Source organism: Rhinolophus sinicus, linkage group LG05, assembly GCF_036562045.2.
Source record: "Rhinolophus sinicus isolate RSC01 linkage group LG05, ASM3656204v1, whole genome shotgun sequence".
Classification (NCBI taxonomy): Eukaryota; Metazoa; Chordata; class Mammalia; order Chiroptera; family Rhinolophidae; genus Rhinolophus; species Rhinolophus sinicus.
The window spans coordinates 43597172-43624259 of NC_133755.1; the positions used below are offsets into that span (position 1 = coordinate 43597172).

Consider the following 27088-nt stretch of genomic DNA (forward strand, 5'->3'; position numbering starts at 1 on the left):
CTTTTTGTAACATCTAAGACTTTGTGGTCTTTGGTAAGTTCTAAAATGAGGGATGAAACATTGGCATGAGGAATTGTAGCAATGCTCATCACTGAATAACATCACAAAAGGAAAAATCATTACACACTGTGTTTTCCCAAAAATAAGACCTAGCCGGACAATCAGCTCTATTGCATCTTTTGGAGCAAAAATTAATATGTCTCGGTCTTGTTTTACTGTAAGATGGGTCTTTAATATAATATAAAATATAATATAACCGGGTGTTATATTAATTTTTGCTCCAAAAGACGCATTAGACCTGATTGTCCTGCTAAGTCCTATTTTCGGGGAAACATGTAATTCCCTGATGTAATCATGTAATTCCCTGATTGAAATACACACCATGAAGTATTCTTACCAAAAATATCAAATATGAATCTGGTCGAGCCTAGATCTAACTATTAATTTATAGAAAACATGAGAACATAGGAACACATTAAATGACAAAATTCTGAATGGGATACTCTATTGGACAAAAGACCAGGTCCCTTCAACAACAATATTGCAAGAAAAAGTGTGACGTATTAAAAAGAGACTTAAGAAACTTATTAACCAAGTGCAATGTTTGGATCTTGATTCAAATAAACTATAAAATGTATAAGTATTGTTTTGTTTTGTTTTTAAGTATCAAGAAAAGCTGTATTTTTCTCTTTTCTTGCTATCAGAATACTATAAATCAATGACTAGAAAGTAGCTCCCAATAAGCCTAAAGCCTCATTTATATTTTTCTTTAATATATATGTTGAAAGGGAAAAAATAAAACAAAAATCTAAGTCTTTCACTGCTTATTCCCAGGCTCTGTTCTAGAAGTAAATTCTATTATCATTTTTTTATTATCATTTTATCAGAGTTGGATATAAGCATGCCTATCATTCCTTGACTTTCGACAGTGATATACCAGATTTTTTTTTTCTTTCAATTTTTTAAAATCTCTTCTTATTTTATAACGTCACACACTAAAGAAATCTTTCAACTTTCAATTTGGTGGCTTTCTAAAAAAACAAAATAATGATTTTACATAGAATTATTTGAAACTACCAGTATCTTCTAAGTTTGGCTCTGTTTTTACCAGATCACTGTCTTTAAAAAAGTGGTTCACACATTATTTCTAACAAAATAATATTTAAATCACATATCTCATTTTAACAAAAGTGTTTAAAGTTAAAAATTTCTTCAGGAGTATTCTGTTCTCTGATAGTATCACTTGAATAGCCTAGTTTGCAAAGAGCTTTTCCATACATCATTTCATCTAATCCACTCTTCAGCCACCCAAGATTGGTACTATTCCCATGTTTAAAGAAAACTGAAGATTAGTCCTGAAACCAAGTCTTACACTCTCCTCATAAAACTGAGAAGGGACAGAATGAGGAGCAAATTGTTGAAAGCAAGTCACATTTAAAATATTACAATTTATGGATTGTGTTTCACAGGTTCTCAATAAATTGGAAGGGAAATATTTTAAATCATATGTGTACTTATTTTGAAGTAATTACAAATACAATTTAAAAACGTATTCATCTATTTACTCAACCAAGCCTTTATTAAGTACCTACCATATGTACAATCCTGTGCAAAATATTAAAGGAATACAAAGAAGAATTTTAAAATGGTGCCAACTCTCAAGGAGTTTACAATCTAATAATAGTGACAAATAATTTAACACAAATTGTAGGAAAGGAATTACAAGTAAACATTTGCCCCTGATGATGAAAAATCACCTGATTTCTTCATTTAAAGCATAAACTGCCAGTTGGGAAACACCACTCTTATATACACCTTCATTTGTTCATCCTCTTTAAAGGAGGTTGATTATTTTCAGAAAAGAAAATGGGGCTGGCCTGGTGGCTCAGGTGGTTGGAGCGCCATGTTCCTAACACCAAGGTCGCTGGTTTGATTCCCACATGGCCCAGTGAGCTGTGCCCTCTACAGCTAAAATTGTGAACAGTGGTTCTCCCTGGAGCTGGGCTGCTGAGAGCTGCTGTGAGCTGCCACAGGCTGCGATGGGCTGCTGTGCCGTGTGAGTGGCCATGGCAGCCATCATGATTTGAATTTTTAAAATCTCTCAAAGAGAAAAAAATGATAGATCCATAAAATCAAATTAACATCATGCACAGAAAGACAAAGTGTTTTCTAATATGTGAAAAGTTGGGCACAACTGGGTCTAGTATTAAAGAGTTAAATCTGAATTATTTTGGAGACTTGCCTTGGACAAGTTATTATGCACAAATTTCATCATGTATAAAATAGGGTTGATATTTATTAAGATTATAACTCAGATGCTATAATTATTTCCATCTGTCAATATGCAAGGTTAAAAAAGAGTATACAAACTTTTCTAATAGTTTATATATCAAAAATAATTTGGAATAAAACTAGAGATAAAAAGAAAAACTGATGATAATGTGGATAATTTAACAGTAAACTCTCAGTGCAGAAATGAATGTAAATTATTTTTTCTATATTTAATTACTTTTTTTAAATGGCTCAAATAAGAAACTTAAATTAACTAGAACAATTTGGAGGATTCATTTTGTGAGATATATTGCAGCGAAAAAGAATGGACAAATAGTATGGTTTTAAAATATGGTTTAAAAAATTCAGAAAATTTTTTTCAAACAAATCCCCGAAGGCCAATACTTCTCTCTGCTCTCAATGCTAAGCATTTTTCCCCACCAAAAACAATGAAGTAATGTATGCTTTTTATGACTAATCAGTTTGTGATGGTTGTGATTCTCAAACTTTTTTTTTTTTTTTTTTTTTTTTTTTTAAGGAGGGCACAGCTCACAGTGGCCCATGTGGGGATCAAACAGGCAACCTTGGTGCTATTAGCACCATGCTTTAACCAACTGAGCTAACTGGATACCCCCTCAAACACTTTTTAAAAATACAAATTAAGATCAAAGTTGCAAACAGACCATATGTAGCAATTAAAAATCCTGATAGGCAAAACCTTACTTTAACTGACCAAATGACCAATCAGCTGGATTCAGCCTTTTCAACTACAGATGACTTTGCTCAAGAGCCCTGCACACATCAAAGGGGTTTCCATCCATGTTCTTAACACAACAAGCACAGCTGCTAACACTAGATGCTGCAAACAGCGCAGGCACAGAGAGGAGGCCCTGCTGATTCTGTTTTATTCTTCCTCAGATTTCTCTTCTCCACTCTCTTTATCAGCTTCATCTTTTTCCTTGCAAGACTCTTGGCTGTTGGTATCAGTGAAACAATTTTCTTCCCCATTCTCTCTTTCTTCTATTTTTTCTTCATTAAAGCTAGAGGAAGAAATTTATCAGTCTTTCAAAGGAAAAATGATTTGGTTTAAAGGTAAACAAACCCTTTACAATGTATGTCATTATGTAGTCAGTCTTCCTCAAGTGAATGAGCTCCAATTTATCAAGAAAACTCTACGAAGTACCAATTGGGAAAATAAATATTATTTCAAAACTTGGTTGATTTTTTCAACTTCATTTGAAAGCATGTTATTATTTTCATTATTTATGCCAGTCAGAAATTTAAATTATTCTGCCTTTAAGACAAGACACTTCATCACCATGTTAATGTTTTGTATGTGTCAAACATGTTAAAATATCAATGTTTTACAATAGTTCACACGTATTCCACTAGGCAAAAGACCTTTTTAAAATATAGAACAGAATTTTATGCTTTCCTGCAGATAAGCATTTTTTCAGAGGTATATCATTCAGATATCTTATATACATTACCTTTCTTTATCTTCATTGAAACTTTTCATCTCTTGATTGCTGAAGGACTCAAATATTTTTCCACTTTGGCCTTTCTTTAAAACGAACTCATCAGATATTCCTAGTGCTTTTAGGGTGTTAGAATAATGCTTTTCTGCTGCCATTCTTGCATTTTTCTATAGGGAAGACAAACCTTTTTAGATGAGAACAAAATATTTTAAATTTTTATTAAGAATGTATGGGTTAAAAGCTCCAGTGAAAATTCAATTCAGTAATCACAGTTAGTTAAAAATATGCATACCCTCTGACCAGCAATTCCACTCCTAGGTATATACCCAGAGAAACTCCTACGTACCCTGTTTCCCCGAAAATAAGACTTAGGACAAGCAGCTCTAATGCGTCTTTTGGAGCAAAAATTAATATAAGACCCGGTATATTATATTATATTATATTATATTATATTATATTATATTATATTATATTATATTATATTATGTAAGACCCGGTCTTATTTTACTATATAAAATTTTTCTTATATAAATTTTTGCTCCAAAAGACGCATTAGAGTTGATTGTCTGGCTAGGTCTTATTTTCAGGGGAAACATGGTATGTGCCTCAGGAGACATGCATAAAAATGCTCAGGATAGTACTGTTTGTAACAACCCAAAACTGTAAACAACCACAAATATCTATCAATAGGATGGATAAATAAATTATGGTCTGTTCATACAACAGAGTAAAATAAAGCAATGAAAATGACTGAACTCTAGCTATACACCACAGCATGGAAGATCTCACAAACATAATACTGTGCAAAAGAAGCAAAAACACAATAGAGTACATATAATGATTCATTTACAAAAAGCTCCCAAACAGGCAAAACTATTGTTTAGGGATAGATACACAGGTGATAAAACTGCAAAGAAAAACAAAGAAATGCTTAAGCTAGAATGGTGGTTACCTCTGGGGGAGAGGAAGTGGCACACAGTTTCTGGGGTGATGGCAGTGCTCTGTTAACCTGGGTGGTAGCCACACAAGTTTTAATCTATAATTATTCCTTATGCTGTACCTGTTTTACACATTTTTATGACTGCTCAAGGATATCTGGAAAAATCAGTAAGAAAATTGTTCGTAGGATAGTTGTCAGAGGGTTTTTATTTTATGTACTGACTATAATTTTTACTTTTTAGAAGCCATTATCTCTATTTCATCAAAGATAATAAAATAACCAGTGTTATCTTTGTGGAGGAAACAATGGATACAGCAATAAAAACATGAATTCAGAATTAGGTTCAAATCTCCAGAATGTTACTTTCCGGCTTTGGGGCATATGGGCGTTGTGATGACCCTCTCACAAGTCAGAAGTCATCACAGTTACTGAGACCACAGGCTTTACAGAGCCACAAGATAACTGGGGTTCATACTAGTGCCTTGGCTTTAGTCCACTTTTAGCTCCTTTGAGTGGCTATGAACTAGTAGAGGGCCAAGAATTATCATCGACCTCTAACTAAAGCACGGTGACTATGAATGGCTCAGTTCCAATGCACCAGTGGCATACTATACTGGAAAGGGTGTGGGACAGCACCCAGGTGCCACCCCAAATTTAACAAACATGGAAACCAAGATTCTCCCTCTACCCCACCCCTATTTAAATGGTTTGCTTAAGGCCACAGGAATGGTAAGTGGTAGAAACAAGTCTCTTGACCCTTTCCTCCATCTTTTCCACTCCATCATGCTGCTTTCCGTAAGTGGTAGTGGTCATCCTGGAATTTGAAGGTAATCTGAAGCCTGACTTCAATGCAGTTGTCAGATAATTACCCAATGCAGGTACTCCAGCATAATAAGGGACCACGGAATCTAGCGTTCCATGGAAGAAATCAAAATAGCAGAGACTGATTACAATGGATAAAACTATCACCAGTGCATTTTCTGACTCTGGAAAACTGAAAAAGCAGCACTCAAACTGCTAAGATGCACCCACTGTGATAACAATTTTTGTCAAAGAAAGTAAACACGGTCCAGAGGCTATGAATACCAACAGACCAGCTTAGGGAAACTGAAAGGCATGGCAAAGTGAGAAGATGAGAACTATGCCCTAAAGACTGTAAATCAGAATAAAGAAACCCCAAACCTAAATCTGAATGCATTAAGAAAAATATATTCTTTTGGAACTACAAAAGACCCCGAATAGCCAAAGCAACCTTAAGGAAAAAGAACAATAACGGAGGTATCACACTTCCTGACTTTGGCTTGTACTACAGGGCTACAATAATCAAAACAGCATGGTATTGGCAGAAAAACAGACACATAGACCAATGGAATAGAATTGAGAACCCAGAAATAAAACCACATAAACTGGACAGATAATTTTCGACAAAGAAGCTAAAAACATACAATGGAGGAAAGACAGCCTCTTCAATAAATGGTGCTGGGAGAATTGGATAGCCACGTGCAAAAGAATGAAACTGGACTGCTATTTGTCACCATGTACCAAAGTTAATTCAAAATGGATCAAAGACTTAAGCATAAGATCTGACACAATAAACTGCATAGAAGAAAACATAGGTACTAAACTTATGGACCTTGGGTTCAAAGAGCATTTTATGAATTTGACTCCAAAGGCAATGGAAGTAAAAGCTAAAATAAACGAATGGGACTATATGAAACTTAAAAGCTTCTGCACAGCAAAAGAAACCATCGACAAAATAAAGAGGCCACCAACTGAATGGGAGAAGATTTTTGCAAATAGTGCCTCCGATAAGGGCTAATATCCAGAATATACAAGGAACTCATGCAACTCAACAACAAAAAAACAAACAACCCAATTGAAAAATGGGCAGAGGACTTGAAGAGACATTTCTCCAAAGAGGACATACAAATGGCAAATAGACATATGAAAAAATGCTCAACATCACTAATCATCAGAGAAATGCAAATCAAAACCACAATGAGGTATCACCTCACCCCAGTCAGAATGGCTATCATCACCAAGACAAATAGTAACAAGTGTTGGAGAGGCTGTGGAGAAAAAGGAACCCTCATACACTGTTGGTGGGAATGCAGACTGGTACAGCCGTTATGGAAGGCAGTGTGGAAGTTCCTCAAAAAATTACGAATAGAATTGCCATATGACCTAGCAATCCCTCTCCTGGGTATCTACCCAAAAAATCTGAAAACATTTATAAAGACACATGTGCTCCAATGTTCATTGCAGCTTTGTTTACGGTGGCCAAGACATGGAAACAACCAAAATGTCCTTCGATAGATGAATGGATAAAGAAGTTGTGGTATATATACACAATGGAATACTATTTGGCGGTAAGAAAAGATGATATAGGAACATTTGTGACAACATGGATGGATCTTGAGAGTGTAATGCTGAGCGAAATAAGTCAGACAGAAAAAGCAGAGAACCATGTGATTTCACTGATATGTGGTATATAAACCAAAAACAACAAGACAAACAAATGAGAAACAGAAACTCATAGACACAGACAATAGTTTAGTGGTTACCAGAGGGTAAGGGGGGTGGGCGGTGGGAGATGAGGGTAAGGGGGATCAAATATATGGTGATGGAAGGAGAACTGACTCTGGGTGGTGAACACACAATGGGATTTATAGATGATGCAATACAGAATTGTACACCTGAAATCTATGTAATTTTACTAACAATTGTCACCCCAATAAATTTAAAAAACAAATTAAAAAAAAATAAACTTATGTGTACTGAAAAAAAAGAAAAACATATTCTGATTGAAGCAAATATAAAAGACATTAAAATACTAATCAAAATTATTGCTCATAAGCCTTCATCTGAATTTGTTTTAAAGTTCAATTTAATATCTATTCAGTTAATAAACCCTGTAATTTCCAAGAAACAGGACAACATGGTCTGTTCTGTATTGGATCATAGGCTTACTCTGTTAGGGGATAACTCAACAGCAGCAAGACACCAATTAATAATTACAAATGAGTAATGCATACAGTTGTGAGTGAATTTATTACATAACAGCTGTCAATTAGCACTAATAGTCACAGCAAAATGGACTGCAAGAAAAAAATGTACTAATTTATGTTAAAACCAAAGCAATGGTGAGTCACTGCCAGTCACTCTATTTATAGAATTAATTACCTTTTAATATTTTATATCAAGGTGAATAGTATTTAATTGTTCCTAATTGAAACATTTCCCCCTTGCATTTCACCATGAAAAAGAATGATAGACTATGAGATAAAAGGAACAATTAAAATATCTGTATGGTTACTTATTTTACTATCAAACACTCTAAAATAAAAAAAGGGCTTCATTTCTTCAGGAAACCAAAATAACAAGTGATGAAACTTTGTCTATCAGCACCCTAGACTGAAGGGAAAAAATACTTATTTTTACAACTGTAAGTTTAGTTTATAGTAATCCTTTCATTTCTTTAATAATTTACTGCTTACTTATTTTGTGACAAGCCCTCATGGGAGATAGGGGTTATATATAGAGAGAAAAGTGTTTTGGGAAAAGGAAACAGCATGTGAGGGCCAAAAATAGAAGAAGAAATATCAGGTATGAAACTAACCTGTGTTTTCAACATTTAAAATTTCTTTGTAAGTTTAATTTCATACACACTGCTTATTTTGCCACATTTTCTCTGGTGCTTAGAAACAGTGGGAATTCACAGCATGGGAAAATGGTTTATTAATGCTGCGACTTTTCACTAATACATCAAGGTATAGTTCTCAGCATGGGCTAATACCAAAAAGAAAATGACAGACAGGTCATTTGATCATAATAGCTAAGTTTTGGTTCAACAGATGTTTATTTTATTAGCATCACCTCTGTGCCAGATTTTGTCCTATGTGTTAGGTGCTGGGAATACAAAGATTTGACTATCATCTTTAAAAGCAACTAGTTGGAAGGAAGAGAGATCAGTAGATGATTCCCACACAATATGTTAGAGGCAAAGAGAGAAGTATGCAAAGGAAAAGAACAGAGGAAAGGGCACCTAATCCAACCAGGGGAAACAATGCAAGAAGTGCTTTTACCGTAAGACATAGAAGGAAAGATAGGAAGAGGCTCTAAGGGTATTCAGAAACAGCTGGAGAGTAAAGGGTGTACATCATGGGGGTTGGGAGGAGTGCAGTGGTAGATGAATTAAAGAGGTTAACAGGGATCAGATCATAGAGGATTCTGTATACCATGCTAAGACTCATGGATTCATCTTCTGAGAGGAAGCAAGACAGCTTAGCGTTAAGTGTTTGGAAGCAGACTGCTTGGGTTCTGATCCTAGTTCCATTATTTAGTAACTATAAATCTTATGAATTACTTACCTTCTTTGAACTTCAGTTCCTTCCTCTATAATGTAGGAAGAACCACCTTGTGGCACTGTTTGGAGAAATCAGTGACAAGACCCCTTGATACCATTCATTGAAAATGAGAAGGAATGGAATCAGTGAACGCATAATTGCCACTGTTATCAGGGGTGATTAATTACCTACCCAGGGTTAACATTTTCACAAGGGAATGGGAATGGCAAAGCAAAGATATAATGGGTGGCTTTGCAAAGAACAAGGTAGGAAAGCCAGTCAAACCATTATATTAACTCAAATAGGAAATAATAGAGGTTTCACCTAGCATTTCACCATCAGGAACGGAGAAAGGCAGATCCAAAAATTACTTAGGAAGAAATCCTTTCAGTTCTCTCAGTGACCGTTGAATGGGGAGGAAAGGTGGTTCCCATTCATCTAAATAGTGGCCCAACCAGAATGGGAAATCAAAGAAGAGGATCTAGTTTGGGGCAAGATGAATGTAAGATGCCTGTGGGAAATCTGGGTCAACATATTCGTATGCACCAGACAAGGGGACATAAAAACCTGCAGTTGGGAGCTGGAGATAACTGCTTTGAGCCAAAGTCAATCACTTTATGCTGAGTAATGTCCAACAGCTTATGATGATTTTGCCCCTTAAGTTGAAACTGAGAGGACAAAAGAAACTCACCACTTAAAATGGCAAGCACTACATATGAGTAAAATTACATCCAAATCAATAAGTAAAGGGTTTCCATAACTTTGAGAGATGGTAATATGTAGATTTACCACAATACATGTCTCTAGTCCTCAATGAGTCATTGACAAGGACCGTCCTGTAATGACACTCATCTGTCCCAGGCATGTGCTGGCAGAAAGCTCCAAATGTAACAGCTTTAAATTCATAATACAACCCCTGTAACCTTCATGACTCTGTCTATTGTTAAGCCATGTCACCCTTAGGGACCTCTCCCTTATGGGTACTAAAGAGAAGATGATCTGAAGTTGACAAATCTCTCTTAAGAGAAAGATTGTAAAACTGAGTGTAAATTTAGTAAAATCAGGATTCACTGTCCAAATTATCTTTCCAATAAAAAGACAAGCCTTTACTCAGTTAAAAAAAACCTGATCAACAAAATGAAAAGTCAACCTACTGAATGGAGGGAATATCTGCAAACCATATATCTGATAAGGGGTTAATATCCAAAATATATAAAGAACTCATCCAAGTCAACAGCAAAAAAACAAATAATCCAATTTAAAAGTAGGCAAAGGACTAGACATTTTCCCAAAGATATTCAAATAGCCAACAGGTACATGAAAAGGTACTCAAAATCACTAATCATTAGTGAAATACAAATCAAAAGTAAATGAGATAAAACTTCACACTTGTTATAATGGCTATTATCAAAAAGACAAGAGAGAAATGCTGGTGAGGATGTGGAGAAAAGGGAACCCTTGTGCACTGTTAGTGGGAATGTAATTAGTGCAGCCACTATGGGAAATAGTATAGTTCCTCAAAAAATTAAAAATAGAACTATCACAAGATCCAGCAATTCCACTTCTGGGTATATATCTGAAGGAAACAAAATCACTATCTTGAAGAGCTAGCTGTATCCCATTCATCGAAGCATTATTTACAATTGCCACGACATGGAAACAAACTAAGAGTCCACTGAAAGATGAATAGATAAAGAAAATGTGGTTTAGTTGCACTGTCAAATAAAAATATTACAGTGGGTCCTCATCCACTTTATTCACCGGATCTGGCACCGTGTGACTTCTGGCTCTTCCCCAAAGTCAAAATGACTGTGAAAGGTAAATATTTTGAATTGATTCAGGACACAGAGGCAGCCACAACAGTGCAACTAAAGACACTCACGAAAGAGGATTTCCAGAACGGTGTCAGAAAGTGGCAAGAATGATGGGGTAAGTATGTTAGAAGCGTGGGGGAGTATTTTGAGGGGGATTAATGGCAATGTGTCTTTTACTGTAATAATTTTTTTAAATTTAAACATTCACCGTATTGTTTGATCACACCTCATATATGAAGTGATGGATGTTAACTAAACTTACTATGGTAATCATTTCATGCAATTTATGTACATCAAATCATCATGCTTAAACTTATACAGTGCTGTAGTCAGTTATATTTCAATTTAAAAAGCTAGCAGAAATAAATCTGATTCAATTATCCATTTTGTTTTTTAATTCTTCAGAAATCTCCAAATCATATCATAAAGCCTCACCTTAATATTCGGCCAAGTTGGTACTAAAAAAGACCACCCATTAAAAACAGCTTGTGAAACTATTATTTTGAAAACGACTGGATTAGCAGTATAATCTTTATCAAGTTTATGTGCCTCATCAACAAGATTAAATGCTCAGATTTAGGCAAAAGTACTTACTCGACTGACTTGATGAAGCTGTCACAGAAATAATATATGTCAATACATTATATAACACATAAGAAAAATGGGCTGTAAATTAATAGCTGGAAATGTTTAAAAAAAAAAAAAAGCTGACAATAACTCTTAAATTCCAACAAACACAACCTGAGTAACTCTTTCAAATAGTAGTGGCCTGTTCTTTAATTTTTCTTCTCTTTCTTCCAGTTCTTGTCGATACTCTCTCATCCTTTCCTTTTCACTCTTTCTAAAAATCAAATAAAAGGGATGGAATTTTATAAAGATGTAAGAACTTGCATATGTAACATTTAGCTTAGATGACAAATCAGAAATTAAATTATGAGCACAGTTTACAGTTTACCACCATTCCTTTTCTAGACTGGTAAATTTTTATGGAATACAGAATAAAAATCCTAGGTGCTGAAAACACACATTTTACATCCTGGGAGCAGGCTGGGTACTTTGAATGTTCTGAAATCTTCAAGATATAATATATTAAGGGGCTTCAAACTGGCCTGAAGAGATGAATATACTTATCTCATTTATAAGTATATAAAACCAAGAAAAATTGGTCCAAATCAGATATCGTTTCTTTAAGGAATTTCTTCTGAAAACAAGTCCTTGCTTTTCTTCATTTCCCTAAATGAGGACTCTTATAGGTTGGTGGCAAAGTTAATTAAAATTGGAACAGGTCAGGGGAGAAATGGGGAGTATGGGACTATAATATATAGAGGAACAGGAACCAAAATACATAAATTCACAGGAAGTGTACTTATCATTTGGGCAAGATCCTATAATGAATTAAACTATTCTATTTTCTCTACATAAAATATACCAACTCTACCAAGATAATAAGATTTCATGGATAAAAGAAACTAATACTATAAAATGATAATTATGCTTAATCATATACAAGTTGGTATGAAAAATCCAGTTTATTTTCTAAAGATGAATAGTGTATTTCTAAGAAAGTTTTTGCTTAAGTTCATCAGATTAAGGTCCCTCTATGTAAATTACATTGATATACATTATAAGGAAAATAAACATAATATACATTATAAAGGAATATTATTATTATATATAATGTACATTTAAAAAAGAAGTACTTAAAAGCAAGTATAGATTTTGGCAGTATTTATAGATCAGATTAAAATTGAATAAATCATATTACTTACCTGGCTTTAGGGATTATTTTTCTACTTAAACATGAACACTTTTATGTTTATGTGCAACATAAAAATGTTCCTCTGGAACACTGGTTTTCAAACTTGGAAGAATTCCAGTGTTCTATGAAGGGGTTCTGTGAATATTTTCCTTTATCTATATTAAAACTAACAAAATGCAACACATACCACTAAATATTAACACACATGTGTTAATCAAAATATTACATAATTGATGTTAATTAACACCAGTGTGTTAATTTGTGTCATCAGATTTCATGGAAACCTTAGAACAAAGCTCTTTGACATATCTGTTTATTGAAGAATATTCTGAGGTTACATGGCAAACTGTTAAAGAGCTTTATCTGTGTGAATCAAGATTTTTCTCAATATTATACTGTGCAATCAATAGTAATATAAAGAAAAAGATTAGATGCTGATATGAGATTATATTAACTATGGCCACAATATAAAACGTTTCTGTTCATCAACATGGCTTCATGGTCCTCACCATCAGAGGTATGAGTATACATGTTGGTCCTCACCGTGCGGTGAGTGAGTGAAGTGAATATGAGTGTGTGTGTGTGTGTGTGTGTGTGTGTGAGCATGTGTGTGTGTTGAGTATAAGTAACTGACAGTAACTTGAATCCAGAAACTAAAATACTAATAGTATTCTTCATCTTTTCATATATTGGTATCTACTGATTAAAAAAAGAAAGTTTGAAAACCAATGATCTGGAGGTTCAGGATTCTTTCATGATACCTGAGAGATTTTATTCTGGATTTAGACATTTGAGCTAAACTTTGATGGGAGTCATAAGCCTTAGACCGGGTTGTCAGGAGTTTCTGCAATCCTTTCATTCTTTGCTTCTGCTTAGTTAGGATCCGATTTCTCTCTTCTTCCAACATTTTCTTTTCCTCCAGTGATCTCCTGAGGGCAACAAACTAAGGCTTAATTCACTTTAAGCCAATAAGAATGTTGCTTAGCAAAAGTTTAACACAGGATAATTCAAAGGTTGAAAAGAGGCAACTTTTTTCAGAAGGATCTGACTTTGTGAAATTGGAAATCAATAGGCAGACTATAACCTTTTCTATCCCCAAAGGTTCATAAAATGGAAAACACATTTCTTAGAATACCCTCTGGCAAAATATTCTATATTATATAGTAAAATATATTACCAGCTATAATAAGTTTTTCATATTTCAAATTCACCAACATAAAATCAATCGTGCTGCATATACTATTATAGCAAACATAAGTCAGTCAGTACCATAAACTAGTTCTTTACCTTGTGGCTTGTTCTCTGCCTCTGGAAGACACTGTAGGCATCGGAGGGTTGCAGTTACAACGCACACGCTTTGCACTTGCTCTTCTTACGGGTGACTTGTGCCTTGGAGACAGATAAGGCCAATGTGTTTCTTTTAAATTTTCTTCAACTGCTTCAATGTCTGCCAAAATGTTGTCTCTTTTAGTGTCTGCATGTGAGGCTGCATGGAAATCAGGTGGTTTACAGACTGTGAGGAGTTTTGGACACTTCTGTTCAGAGGGGTGTTTCTGATATTTCCCAGGAAGGTCTCCAAAATCAGCAGTCTGGCACTTGGCCTTCTGTATATAGTCCAACTTTTCAGCCTGTTCAGGACACTTGGGCTTCCTTGCAGCACAACCTCTGGCAGTTGGTCTACAAGGCAGAGATGAATCTGTTAAAAGCTCCTGGGCTCTCAGCTGTGCCCCAGTGTTTCTACAGAGATCTTCTTCTTTTGACCTGTCACTGGTAGTTGAACCATAAGTAGATCGAGGTATAGGTCTGGCTTTAAATCGATTTGTTTTCTTTTTAGACTTAAAAAAGTCTCTCAGCTGCTTTTCTCGGATTGCTTGTTTCTGTTCCTCCCTTGCAATAAACTTAAATGGTTTTTGTGAGGCCAAAAGAGCTTCTTTGCTTTTCTCCTTCATAGTCCTCCTCCGTTCTTCATTTCGCTTGACTATGTCATAATAAAGAGGGAGAAAGACGAATGCTGGAACCGGATTGGCTCGGAATTTTTTCTTACACTCTGAATCTTCTTCTTGTTTTTTGAGTAGTTTGTGTACCATTTCAATATCTGATTTAGATTTCATGTTCTCTTCTTTTTTCTTCTGTTCTCTAATCATCATTTGGAAAGGCTCAGGTACTGTAATCTTTGGCACCCATTCTTTTGGTTTCTTCTTTGTTTTTTCAAACACTGGGAAGTCACCATCTTCACACTGAAGATAATCTCTAACAGAAAAATTTGTCCACATGTTGTTGATGAGCTCCTCAGCATAGGTCACCATTCTGTTTTTCTCAGGATATTCCTTTTCTAAGTTGGGCATCTCATCTTCAGAGGAACTCAGTATCAAGGAGGAAGAATGACCCAAATCAGGCTCTGAAAGCGATGTCATTAAGGAGACACGGTGACAGGAGTTCTTTTCTGATACAGACCTAAGTGAGAAGAATAATTAGGACACGCTCTCAGTTGTATGTGACCAAATATAAAAATTAAGAATTACACATTTTCTTAGATCAAGGTATAATCAGAAGATAGGAGCTGAATAGGGCTTGTAAAAATTACGTATTACTTTTATTTTGGAATAGAACTGGAAGATGCCTATAAATTATCTAATTCGACACCCTCAACTTTACAGGCGAGGAACCTGAGACAGCTGAGGTTCCTTGTGTCTCTAACCTCTATTGAATTCTCCACACGATTTCCAGAGTCATCATCTTAAAACATACATCTGATCACATCACTCCTCTTCTTGAAACTTTTCCATGATTTGTCATTGTTATGAAGTCAAGTATAGATTGTAAAGCACTTCAAGATTAGCCCCTGCCCACCTTTCCCGTTGCACCTCTCGCCTGTCCCTATTCCCTCGTCAACATTCTTAAGTCATATCCAATCACACACACCATGATTTCTCAAGCTGCCATGCCTTTGCACATGTGGTTGCTGCTGCCTAGAAGGCCACTCCTTGCTTCCTGCATCTGTTTCAGCCATTCCTCCTTCAAGACTGAACTCAGATATGACACTTCAGTAAAAAATTCCTGCTTGTATCCCTCCACTAACATCTTGACACGATCAACTGCTTCTTCCTCTGTCTCCATAGCACTGTTACATCATGTTTATTACCATTTTGGTTCTCAGCTAGTCTCTGAGTTCCTTGAGGGCATCTTGATTTTGACTCCTCAGCGTCCAGGCGAGGTCTGGCACACAGGAGGTGCTCAATCAGTGCTAACCAACTGGATGAGTTAAGGGACTTGCCTCAAGTTTCAAAATAAGCGACTTTATAGCAGAAATGGGTCTTGAAATTATAGACTATTTTGAAAACTTGAATCAGATTTATGTCTCAGTCCTTAACTCTTTGTACCATATCTTTAATGAGCCAGTGTTAATCCACATATTATAAAGGACTTTTAAAATTAAATTTTAATATTCATCATTTAAATGGCCCAGACTAAATATTCTGATAATGTCTACAGTTCTATGAATGCTAGGTCAGAGAGAAAAGACCAAATGGCCACCAAATGACCCTCAAAACAAGACGTCATTAAACATTTTAAATAAAATCCCACTTCCATATATCATTAAAAGTACAAAAGGATACTTGAGAGAAAATAGTTTGAAATAACTTTGTTCTGTACTTTTAAGTATACATTTTATCTTACAGTCCACAAATAACATTATGTACAAACTTACGTGGAAGAGACACTAGAAGTTTCTTCCCTGATGATCAGTGGTCGAACTTCCTTTAAATTTAATTTATTCTGGTACATTTTCTCTAACTTTGCCATAGTTTCCATGTGGGCAGCCTTCAGCTCCTCTAGTTTCCTGAAATATTCTTCATTAGAGTAATAAATATCAGAAAAGTCCATGAGGTCCTCACAGCTGATATGTGTTTGTTCCTCCACCCCAGAAACAATGGTGTTAAAATCAGCCTAATAGAAGGAAAAAACCTGTTATATGGTATCTGGAATTGAAAGACAAATGAAGTTAACACTGAACCCCAATGCTGCTTCTTACCTGTAGGCTGCATACATATACTAATGGATTATAAATTACTTGTGGGCTGAAGTACATTTTCCCCTAATGACATTGTATTAAAATGAGAGACAGAGAGACCAAGTTGCCAGAAAATAAATGCTATTTAATCCTTTTATGAAGGATGGTTAGATTCCCAAACCACAGTACATTGTAATAGGATAGAACCAAATCCTTTATAAAGAGCCTCTTTCTGAGTTGTAAGTTTTAACTGAGATGAAGAACACTGTTCCTCCTGCTACAAACCAAGCAACCACAATCCAACACCCTCCCCCAGCTGGGCTCCTGCAGTGTACACCAAGGGTGTGCCAGTGGAGAGAAGATAAGGGAATGGGGGAATGAGGGCAGGAGAATGGAGGGAACAAAGTTCTCAGTGGCTCATCAAGAAGCCAGAGAGAAAGCCCTCCTGGATGTCCAGGGGAGAGCTCAGGAGGGAGTACGACGGTGTGGAAGGAGGTGGGAGGGACTTTCAGAACAGCCATTCCTGTAACAAGAACAGCAGCTGCCCTGGGTGACAGGGCCTTTGATAGTGAAAAGAGAACAAGAGTAGTATAGTGTAGTTATAATGTGTAGTTATTCTATATAGAGATCAGGTCTGGAAGGGTCTGACCGATCTTTTTCCCTCACTCCTTTCATATTCCTTTCATAGTTCTTTTAATTGAAGCAACTATAGAGGTAAAATCCCATTCTCTCCATAAATATAGAAATTTTAATATTCTCTCAGCTGAGAGCCAGTTGAAGTTATTTATGGTACTATGCATATGATACTATGCGTGGCCAGGCTGCTGACCATGGTCTTAAATTTAGCCTACTGCCCAAAATAAACTCAAAATGAAAACAGCATATTTGCCATAGAAAATTAATAGACCCAATCTGATAAGACACTAGGAAATAAATCTGAGGAGCTTTTCCCAACAGGAAAACTCAGAAAAGTCAATTGTATATAATAGTTATAGAAATGGTGTTTTAAAAATGGGCTAAAAACAGTATACAAGAGGCCAGTGTTGTACCACTTGGGGTAACTTTGAGAAAACAAATGAAGGAAAACAAGTTTTCTTCAGTAGAACTGATGTGCAGAAACTATGACTCAGAGAATTGCTTTATTGTCATATAACTCAATTAAGAGAATTTTCTCTTAGAAATAGATATCTTCTATTTCTATATATGCTCCTCACCATTACCTGATCTGTGGGGATGAATACTTTGTTAACTTCCTCATTCATTAAATATTTAGGGACACCCAGCATTTAGCTAGCTGCTGAAAGATACAAATCAGATAAAAACTCCACCTTTGAGAAGTTTCCAACTAGTTTAGGAGAGGACGTGTACATAAATAATTGACAGAGCTCCTCATTCCATGAGCTGCTCCCCGCTGAGCAGGGAGACAAATGAGTAACCATGTATGTCGCAATGTCAGCCTCCATGAAAGCTCAGAAAAGGAATGCCTAATACTGATGGGGGAGACAGACTTTGCAGAGGTGAGGCAGACTGGAAATATAAAGTTGGATAATGACAAAGTTTGTAAGATTAGGGAAGCAATGAAAAACAAAGAAATCCAGGGCACAGTGCTAGAACATTCATCATATATTACCTCATGATGATGCAACTGGCATACTCTGTTCTGATGAGGAAACTGAGGCTCGGAAGATTTAGGTGACCTGCCTTCACTCACAGAGCTAATAAGTAGCAGAGCTGGGATTTAACCCAAATCCCAAGTGTAGGCTCTAAAGACACACAGCACTCCTCCGAAGGGCAGGAAGGGTTTTTAAGAAACAACAGTAGGACTAGGCATGACGTGCTCAGAGACGTAAAAAGTCTGAGTAGGGGTGGGAAATGGTGTATATGGAGCACAAATGTACAGCTAAAAAAAATACTAAGTTTCCAAGAGAAGAGGACAGGTATTTCCTCACAAAGGACTTAATCATTCAGAGAAATACTAGCTGTCCTAAAGAAGTATGTTCTAAGTATTAAGGAAAGGGCTTATTCTCCAAAAACTATAAAACAGGGAGGATATGCTTTTGTTTTTAGGCAAAAGCATCCATGTGCTCTCCATTCATTCTTTTAGAACATCCCTTAAAAGAAGGTCTTATAACAATCATTTTCACAAAAAGGATAAAATTTATTTGGACCTAGAAAACTGTTTGAAAAAGATATAGAAGGATGAGTAGTAGCTTCTGAAGAGATGTGGCAGGTCTGAGAAATTATACTTATGCACTGACTTCTGACAGTATCCATTCCGTTTCTGCTTAATACTGTTAACACTAGCCTGAACTGTTCAGATAAACTGATCCCACAGTGTTTTACCTAAAACAGATGACTGTTTTAGATGATAAGCGACTTCCAACTCTAATTGCATCTTTAATTGTCTCCACACAGAAGAAAACATTTTAGTAGATCAAATAACCTAGACCAAGCAGACTATTTTCCAAGAGCCTAAAATAGCACCCTTTCCCTTTAAAAGCCGTTTGGCTTTTTGTGGAATGTTTTACTTGCAGCCACTAGATTAGCGGATAATCTTCCCTAGATTGGCTTGACCCATTTAGATGATGACTCCTTCCAGCACATATGCTTCATTAGTGATCAGCAGTCATAATTATTTGTGGTGTAGGGTATCTAGTATCATCTACAATTCTGGAATTTTTATTAAAATTTTTTTTTCATTGAAAGGATTTGTAAGGAATGAGGCAGATCTACATGTGCTAACATGGGTAAGCCCTCAATAAATGATAAGAAAAAAAAGCGAGCTGCAAAACAATATGTATATATAAAATGCCACCATATGTTAAATTATTATGTACACAGGAGACAGGAAAAAGCCCAGAAGAATATATCAGTTTCAAAACAGTGGCTACCGATAGGGGGGAGGAGGGACCCAGACTTTCTTTTTTGGGGGGAGACGTGTTAAAAGGGCCTAAGCCTTATTTGTAACATTTGAAATTTTAAAAGGAGAATGTGTTCAGTATTACTTCCATAATTAAAATATATAACTTTAAAAAAAAGAAAAACACTGTTTTGTGAATATTAGTACTAAATTAAAACTGAACAATCTCTAATAACTATTTGGTCTGCCTTGCACCTCCAGTATTACTTCTGGAAGGTGGCTCTCACCCCGCAGCAATACTGCGGTACCTTTTCCTTGCTCTTCAACCTGCTCCTGCCCCACCCCCCAACTGCACACGATAACTCTTTTAAGAAAACAGAAACCATCAGAGAGGGAAGTTCCCTCATCTTCCCATCCATAAAACTGCCTGCTTTTGTGCCCCTTTTCTCCTTCCCTCCTGCTTCAGGGATGAAATGTCCCTTCTCTTAACAGCATTTGACCCTTTCTGTCATCATGAAAACCAATGAATGGGGGATTTCCGCACTCCTGTGATAATCCTTCCACTACTGTAGCTGGTCCTTAATCTCTCTTGTCTCCTTTTTCTCTACCTGACTGTTCATGTTGAGGTTTTTTAAAGAGTTCAATGCAAGGCCCCTTCTCTTCTTTCTCTGCACTCTCCCTAAGTGATTTATCCATTCTCATTGTTTCAAAAATGCTAAAACCTCCCAGATAGAAATCTCCAATTCAGACCCCACAGGACTACGGTTTCCCAACTACTACTTACACATTTCTACTTGGTAGTTTCATAGGCATCTCAAAGTTACCATGTTCAAAACTGAAAACCTTGATTCCCACTCAGCCTCCAACTCATTCCTCCCAAGTTATCCCCACTTCAGTAAATGGCCATTACCTTCCATACAGCTGGTCAAACCAGAAACCTGGGAATGAGCATTCTTCATTTTTTCGTCTTCCTTCGCTTTCACGTCCAATCTTTAACAGTAATTCCTATTCATTCTAGAGAAATCTGTCCACTTTTTGCCATCTTCCCTAGACTCTAGGTTCACGCCACTGTCTATAACACCTGAATTACTGCAACAGCCTCCTAACCATCTCCTTACTTCTGCTTTGTCAAACCCACCAATCATTCTCCACAAAGCCACAGACTCATATTTTAAAAATATAACTAGGAATATGTCAGATCTCTTAAAAGTCTTCCAGGACCACCCACCTACAATAAACACTCAACTCCTTACTTGGTCAATAAGGCCCTGGACGAGCAGGCCCTGCTTACCTCGCCAACCTACTCTTTCCCCTCTCCCTTTCTTCCCCTCACTCTTTCCCAGTCTTGTTGGTTTTCTTTCAGATCCTTAATCATACAAAGCTTTTCCTATCTCACGGCCTCTGCATATGCTGTTCCCTCTGCCTGGAATGCTTTTCCCACCCCTACTCTTCAAATGGCTACTTTTTTTTCATTTATCAGACATTGACCTAAATGTTAACTCATTTAAATAGGTTCCCTCCTACTTCTTTTAAAAATCATAGTAACCTGTTAACTTCTTTTCCAACATTTCCCATCTTATGTTTATTGTTCATTTTTTTATTATGTAGCCTCCCCACCAGACTGGAAGCTCTGCAATGATGTGAGCTATGTTTGCTTAATTCACCACTGAAGAGTCAGTGACTAGCTCAATATTTAATTTTAATAAATGCTCAATATTTGATTTTAAAAAAGAGAGAGAGAGATCCCATTAGGAAAGTCAGTGAAATTTTAACTGTGGAAATTTTAACTGCTATACCCGTGTCATCATCAACCATGTAACAAGACCTATGAACTGATATCTCCAACTGAGGCTAGGTTCAAGGAACATGCCTCAGTGCCCAGTATGGGCAGTCTTGCAAGGGGTAAGGGGGGCTTTGGCAAATGAAAGAGGCCTACTATGACAGTTGGTTCTCTAATCAATTTTGTGTGATGGCTACGGTATCTGAGTTTATTACATTTTATAGATGACAAAGTTGAGCCAAATTAACCTTTAAAAATCAAGGTGCAGACCCAAGCCAGCTTGGCTCCCGCACTTTCTTTCCTGCCTTTTCAGTGCTTTTTTCCCCACCCCAGTGTCCTCTGGTTATCAGGCAATAAGTAGCAGATTGTCCAGGTTTGCTTTTGGGTCCTTCAAGTGTAGTGGTCACAGACCAGTGTCAAATTGATAAGACTTAACTTCCTTTTTTGGGGGGAGGGAGGTGTATGATTCTGTCCCTTTGAAACTAATCTCTCCGAAAGTAATTAAGTTTCTAATACAAATTTGCAGTTTAAGGCATTATGGAAGTATACTGCAACTATAGAAATGACTGACTCCTCCACCACAGCAATCCAAAATAGAATTTAATCTTTGGGCAGGTTGTTCAAATGACAGTCTCACTGGCAGTAGTTATTATTATTACTAATTTATACAAACTGTTAATTTAGATACGACACACATTCTCTCATTTGGTTCTCATAATATCCCAGTCAGGCAAGAGAGACACAATTATTATAAAGATACAGAAACTGATACAGAAACTGAGATTGAAGGAAATTACATCTTAATATCATCTAGCAAATAGCAGAAAATGGGTCATAATCAGGACTCCAAATACTCCATTCAAATCTTTTTCCTCCATCACTTTGTCTCCTTTCTTGGCTACTAAACTTGTGTTGAGGGAAAGCTTTATCATGAATGAAACTGGCCCTTAGACTCACTCTGGTTCATGTTCAGGGTCTGAATCTCCCTTACTCTGGATAACCTCTAATGATTTACATCTGTTGGTGAAATGCTGACCATAAAAGGTGTTGCTACAGATTTTCTGATTAATAGTTTTAGTATAGTTTAAAGAGATTAGAATTCCCAAATATCTACTGGTTTCTATTAGCCCTGTAGACCATAATGTTTTGTATCTGAGAGGCTTGGGCAAATAGTATTAAGAATCTTTAACTGGAGCTTTATAGCTGCAGGTAGATAGTTAAAATTCAATGTTTCTATACTTTAAGGGAATAGCACAGATGGCAGTCTTGGCCCTCTACCTAGTGGACAGGTGTTCACAACACATATGACACTGAAAAGTGATCAGTGAAAAGGCTATCTCACCCCACCCTGAAGAGCCATTTAGGAAATATTGGGTCTTCAGTAATTTGCTTCTCTGGATGCTTAACTACTATATCTGTGTCTGAGCTATCCACTGAACACTTGATGGTTTTAAATATCGCCTCTTATGTATCGTGTTAAAGGGAATATCTACTTCTGACAGATGCTGGAGAATAAGGACTAAGGTTCTGTACTTTGCACTCTAGTCTAAATAGAGTGAAGTAAACGCTCTCCAAGAAATTTTTACAAGTCTCTTTGGTGAAAATTAGAAGACTTTTCAACGCCTCGCCGCGGTTTTAAGGGGTTTTCATGGGGCCAGAAAGAAGGTGCTGGGCCAGGATTTCCGGATAGGGAAGATCTGGGCAGGGCGCCGCGTTTCCCAGCACGTCGCTCAGCCCAGCGGGGAGGCCGACCGGCCTGCACCCAGCCAGCGCCCAACCCCAGCCCACGTCCCGCCCCTACATTACCAGCGCCCGCGCCGGCCGCACCGCCTCCTCCCGCTCTCCCTGTTTCTCCTCCTCCAAAGCCGCTGCCGCCAGAGCCTCTAAGGGGTCTTCGCGTTGGTACTGGGCGACCCGCGCCCAGGTGTTGGGATTTACCGGGGTTTGGAGACTGGAGGACTCCAGCTCCGCCGCGGGGTACGAGGCGGCCATCAGCTCGCCGCCGAGGCCTGAGCGCCCGCGCCGAGCCCGGGCTGGGAAGCTGGCGCGGTCTCAAGCTACCCGGCGACTCCCTGCTTGGAGTGGGCGGTTACTAGGGGCACAGTAACTAGGGACGCTACAAGGGCCGCGAGGGGCCAAAAGTTACTGAAAATCCCCGCACGCTGCAGGAGAATCAAGGCGGGCGCTTCCTGGATGATGGGAGTCAGAACTGAGTCTCTGCTGGTTTATTAGAGGGTTGGCAGGCAGAACAGGGCATCGCTTCCCCAGCTTCGCGCCTCACCGCCTAAACGCAGACTTCTCACATTATACTAATAAAACAACTCGTTTTGTGAATAAAGAAAACAGCGCCTTTTCATTCATCGAACACGTTAAAAGAAGACGGCAGCGTTAGAGGAAAGCAGGGGATATTATTGTGTGGTGGTCTCAGAACAGTGGCAAGGTTTGCATCCTGCTACCTAACATGGCTTCCCCCGGAGTCAAAGAATGGAAAGGAGTGCGGTATTTTACTTTGATTGACTTGAGAGCTACCAGAAATCGACCAATCCAGAAAAGGCTGCGAGGTACGCGATTTTTCTTAGTCTGACCAATAAAAGCCCAGAGTTGGGTGGGGCCTAGCCCACCCACCAGTGAGTGACAGTGCAGGTGTTTGCTGCTTGGTTTAAATAATTTTATAGTGGTGGTGTTGGAGGTCGCGAGCTCCCAACAGTAAGGAGAGACACACCTCATCTCCACCTCACCCCATCAACATTTCCCACTGGAGATTTGGGCGCTTCAAACGGCACCTCCCTTCTAAGCCACGTGGCTGTTAAGAGAGGCCTAGCCTGAAAATAGCAGACATGGTGCAGTCTCAGCCACCTGCTACCTAAGTCCCCACTTCCTGAGGCTGAGGCTGTTGTAACTTTCCCTCTCTGTCCTCCAGCCTCCTCCTGCCTGGAGCTGGAGCTCCACAACCGGCCATGGACCATCACCACCATAAAGTTAGTGTGCAGCATGTGCTGTCTAGAACCCAACTCTGAGATCTGAGCCCTTCTTACCAAGCCTTTCTTGTTCGCAGGTCTGGTGTGTCAGCACCTGCAAAATCCCCCCCACTCCCCCACCTCCTTAAGCTGCCCTTGGTTTGAGCTGAAATGTGCTTCTCACAATGAACAAATACTGGCTCAATTCGGAGCAGAAGCCAGAGTTGAAAGCCCATGAGGTATGGACGCCCCAAGTCACCACAGTGGGGACTTCCAGTCATTCACATGCAGCTGGTTCTGTGGCTGCATGTGCCTGTCTTGGGATTTGGGGTAAGCCCAACCCCAAAACAGCAAGACGTGTCTACATGTTGAAGCACTACGAAAGACTAGGCAAGGATAGGCAAGAATAGGATAAGATTGGAATGGAATGAAATGGAATGGAATGGAATGGGAATAGGAATAGGAATAGAACAGAACATGTTGTGTATGTATGTAGAAGAGCTGATAAGTTTCCATTCATCAGCAATATTCTAAATTTGTAGATACCTAATAACTTCAAAGCATATAAAGCAGAAGTGGACATGTCATGCAGGGTGGCATGTGGGGTCCCTGGTACTGCTCCCCACATAACGCAGGATATGGTGAGGCCAAAAAGGAACATCAACGGAGCCATAGATAGGGGAGTCATACCACTATTGTCTCGCTGGCGGCTGGGTTGGAGACACAGGAAACAGGATCCACACGATCTGCAACCTTCCATCCACTTCTCTGCTAACCAACTAACCCCACTTGCTAACTGCAATCAATGCTTGCTAGCTCACCCACCGTCTTCTTGCTATCCCCTATTTGCTGTTAGTGTAGTCACAGCAGTTATATTAGTGGCCAATGGCTCACTGGGTACAGCTGACGGCCAACTAGCCACAGCTAATGGCCATCCGATCACAGTTGATGGCCATTTACTACCTGAGCCAGCACCTTTCCACGTAAGGCCGAGAGCCTGGGAATTGCACTCCTAGTTCTGTCCCTACAGGACAGAACTACAAGAAGAAAATGACATCTTAAATCATAAGAATTGTTTTTGCAATTTTTTGTTTTCATTTTTATTGGGGAATATTGGGGAACAATGTGTTTTTCCAGGACTTATCAGCTGCAAGTCAAGTTGCTGTTTTCAATCTAGTTGTGGAGGGCGCAGCTCACTGGCCCATGTGGGAATTGAAGCCAACCTTGGTGTTATGAGCACTGTGCTCTAACCAACTTGTTTGCACTTTTGTATTGAGATGTAACACAGTGAAATGAATACGAGTAGACCTTAAATGTACAGTTGGATAAAATTTGACAAATGCATACACTCATGAAATCATACCCTTATTAAAATACAAACATTTCTATTATCCCAGAAAGATCCCTTGTGCCCTTTTGCCATCTATTCCCCATTCCATCCCCTTGACTGTTCTAGAACTTCATATAAATGGAACCATATAATATGTACTCTTTTTGCTCCCAGCTTCTTTTGCTCAGCATACTGTTTTTTTTTTAATAAGATTCATCCATGTTGAATATATCCATGAGTAGTCTGTTCCTTTTTAATTGCTGAGTAATATTCTTTGCTGAAAGAGAGAATAGTTTTCCAACACTGGAAAAATTTTCCTTTTTTTTTTTTTTTTTTTGGTGCTGCTCATAATGTGATAGTTACAGACAGGCATACTTGTAATATCCAGTATTTACATTGTTTTTATCATTTTCTTAAGTTTATCTATTCACCAGTTGATGGTCCTTTGGGTTGTTGAAGGAGAAGTGTAAGAGATTTATTGGGGGAAATTTCTGTGAAAGAAAAAGGGAGTAGGAAAGTCTTCAGGCCAAGATATAGTCAGATATGTTAGAAAGTGAAGAGGTGAGGGGAGAATAATCCAACTTAATAAGGAAAGAGAGAGAGAAAGAGGAAGTACAGACATACTCAAAGAAAGTAGAAGGAAATAAGCACAGAAATTAGATAAATGGAAGAAATTAAAGAAATGTGCAATAAAGATTTGAGTCCTTCTTCCCAAGCCTTTGTTTGCTCGTTTGGAGTGTGAACAGTGGGGAAGCATCTCCCCCACTCCTCCAATAGAGCAAAATTAAGCTAAAATTCATTCTTTGAAAAGACTAATATAAGCAGAAAAATCATAGAATTATCTCAATACAGAAAATGTATTTGATAAAAATTGACATACATTAAAGCAAAAACTTAACTAGGAATAAAAGGAAATTTCCTTAACCTGATAAAAGACACCTAACAATAAACAAAAATAAAATTTAAACAAAATAGCAAACATCATAATGGTAAAAAAAAAAAAAGGGCAAAACGAAGATGCCCACTATATTAGTTATCTACTGCTATGTAATGTACTACCCTAAAACAATACACATTGTTACTCCACATAGTTTCTGAGCGTCAGAAATTTAGGGGAGTTTAGTTGAATTGTTCAGGATCAGGGTATCTCACAAGATTGAGTCACGCCATTGGTTAGGGCTATGATCTTCTCAAGGCTCAACTGAGAATGGAGAATCCACTTCCAAGCTAATGAGCTTCGTTAGTCAACATGTGGTTGTTGACAGACCTCACTCAGTTCCTAGCTATTGGCCAAAGTCCTCTCCATAGATCTTCTCACACCATAGCAGCTTGTTCCTCTTAGAGCAAATGATTCAGGAGAAAGGGAAAGCCAAAGTGTCCAAGACAGAAGGCAGTGTTTTATAATTTAATCTTTAAAGTCACATACTGTCTCTTCTGCTTTATGCTATCGATCATATGCTGTCACCAAATCCTGGTACAATGTGGGACAGGGACTACACAAGAGTGTGATACAAGAAGGCAGGAATTATTAGGTGCTACCT

The 27088-nt window shown here is 37.8% G+C and overlaps 1 protein-coding gene across 5 annotated transcripts; it reads right to left on the reverse strand.

Annotated features, from left to right (window-relative positions):
• Window positions 1-1552: 1552 nt before the first annotated feature.
• On the reverse strand, window positions 1553-23744 carry FAM161A (FAM161 centrosomal protein A). 5 transcript variants are annotated; one of them, XM_019717614.2, is made up of 7 exons: window positions 23199-23734; window positions 16318-16556; window positions 13896-15062; window positions 13370-13537; window positions 11591-11690; window positions 3762-3916; window positions 1553-3311 (listed from the first exon to the last, which is right to left on the reverse strand). In XM_019717614.2, the coding sequence occupies exons 1-7, from the start codon at window positions 23250-23252 to the stop codon at window positions 3176-3178; spliced, it is 2019 nt and encodes a 672-aa protein (XP_019573173.2). In that variant the 5' UTR covers window positions 23253-23734; the 3' UTR covers window positions 1553-3175. The 5 variants fall into 5 exon arrangements, 3 of the variants coding, with proteins under 3 accessions (XP_019573173.2, XP_019573165.2, XP_019573179.2); XM_019717606.2 differs by having other exon boundaries at window positions 23067-23734; XR_012496370.1 differs by having other exon boundaries at window positions 3175-3311; window positions 3762-3933; window positions 23067-23739.
• Between the last annotated feature and the right edge of the window lie 3344 nt (window positions 23745-27088).

Excerpts from the sequence above, each read along its gene's own strand:
- FAM161A (XM_019717606.2), bottom strand. The coding sequence starts at position 23,252 with ATGGCCGCCTCGTACCCCGCGGCGGAGCTGGAGTCCTCCAGTCTCCAA. Across the intron at positions 13,538-13,895 it reads GGCAGAGAACAAGCCACAAG|GAGATCACTGGAGGAAAAGA; the intron begins GTAAAGAACTAG and ends TGTTGCCCTCAG. Across the intron at positions 3,312-3,761 it reads TTCAATGAAGATAAAGAAAG|CTTTAATGAAGAAAAAATAG; the intron begins GTAATGTATATA and ends TTCTTCCTCTAG.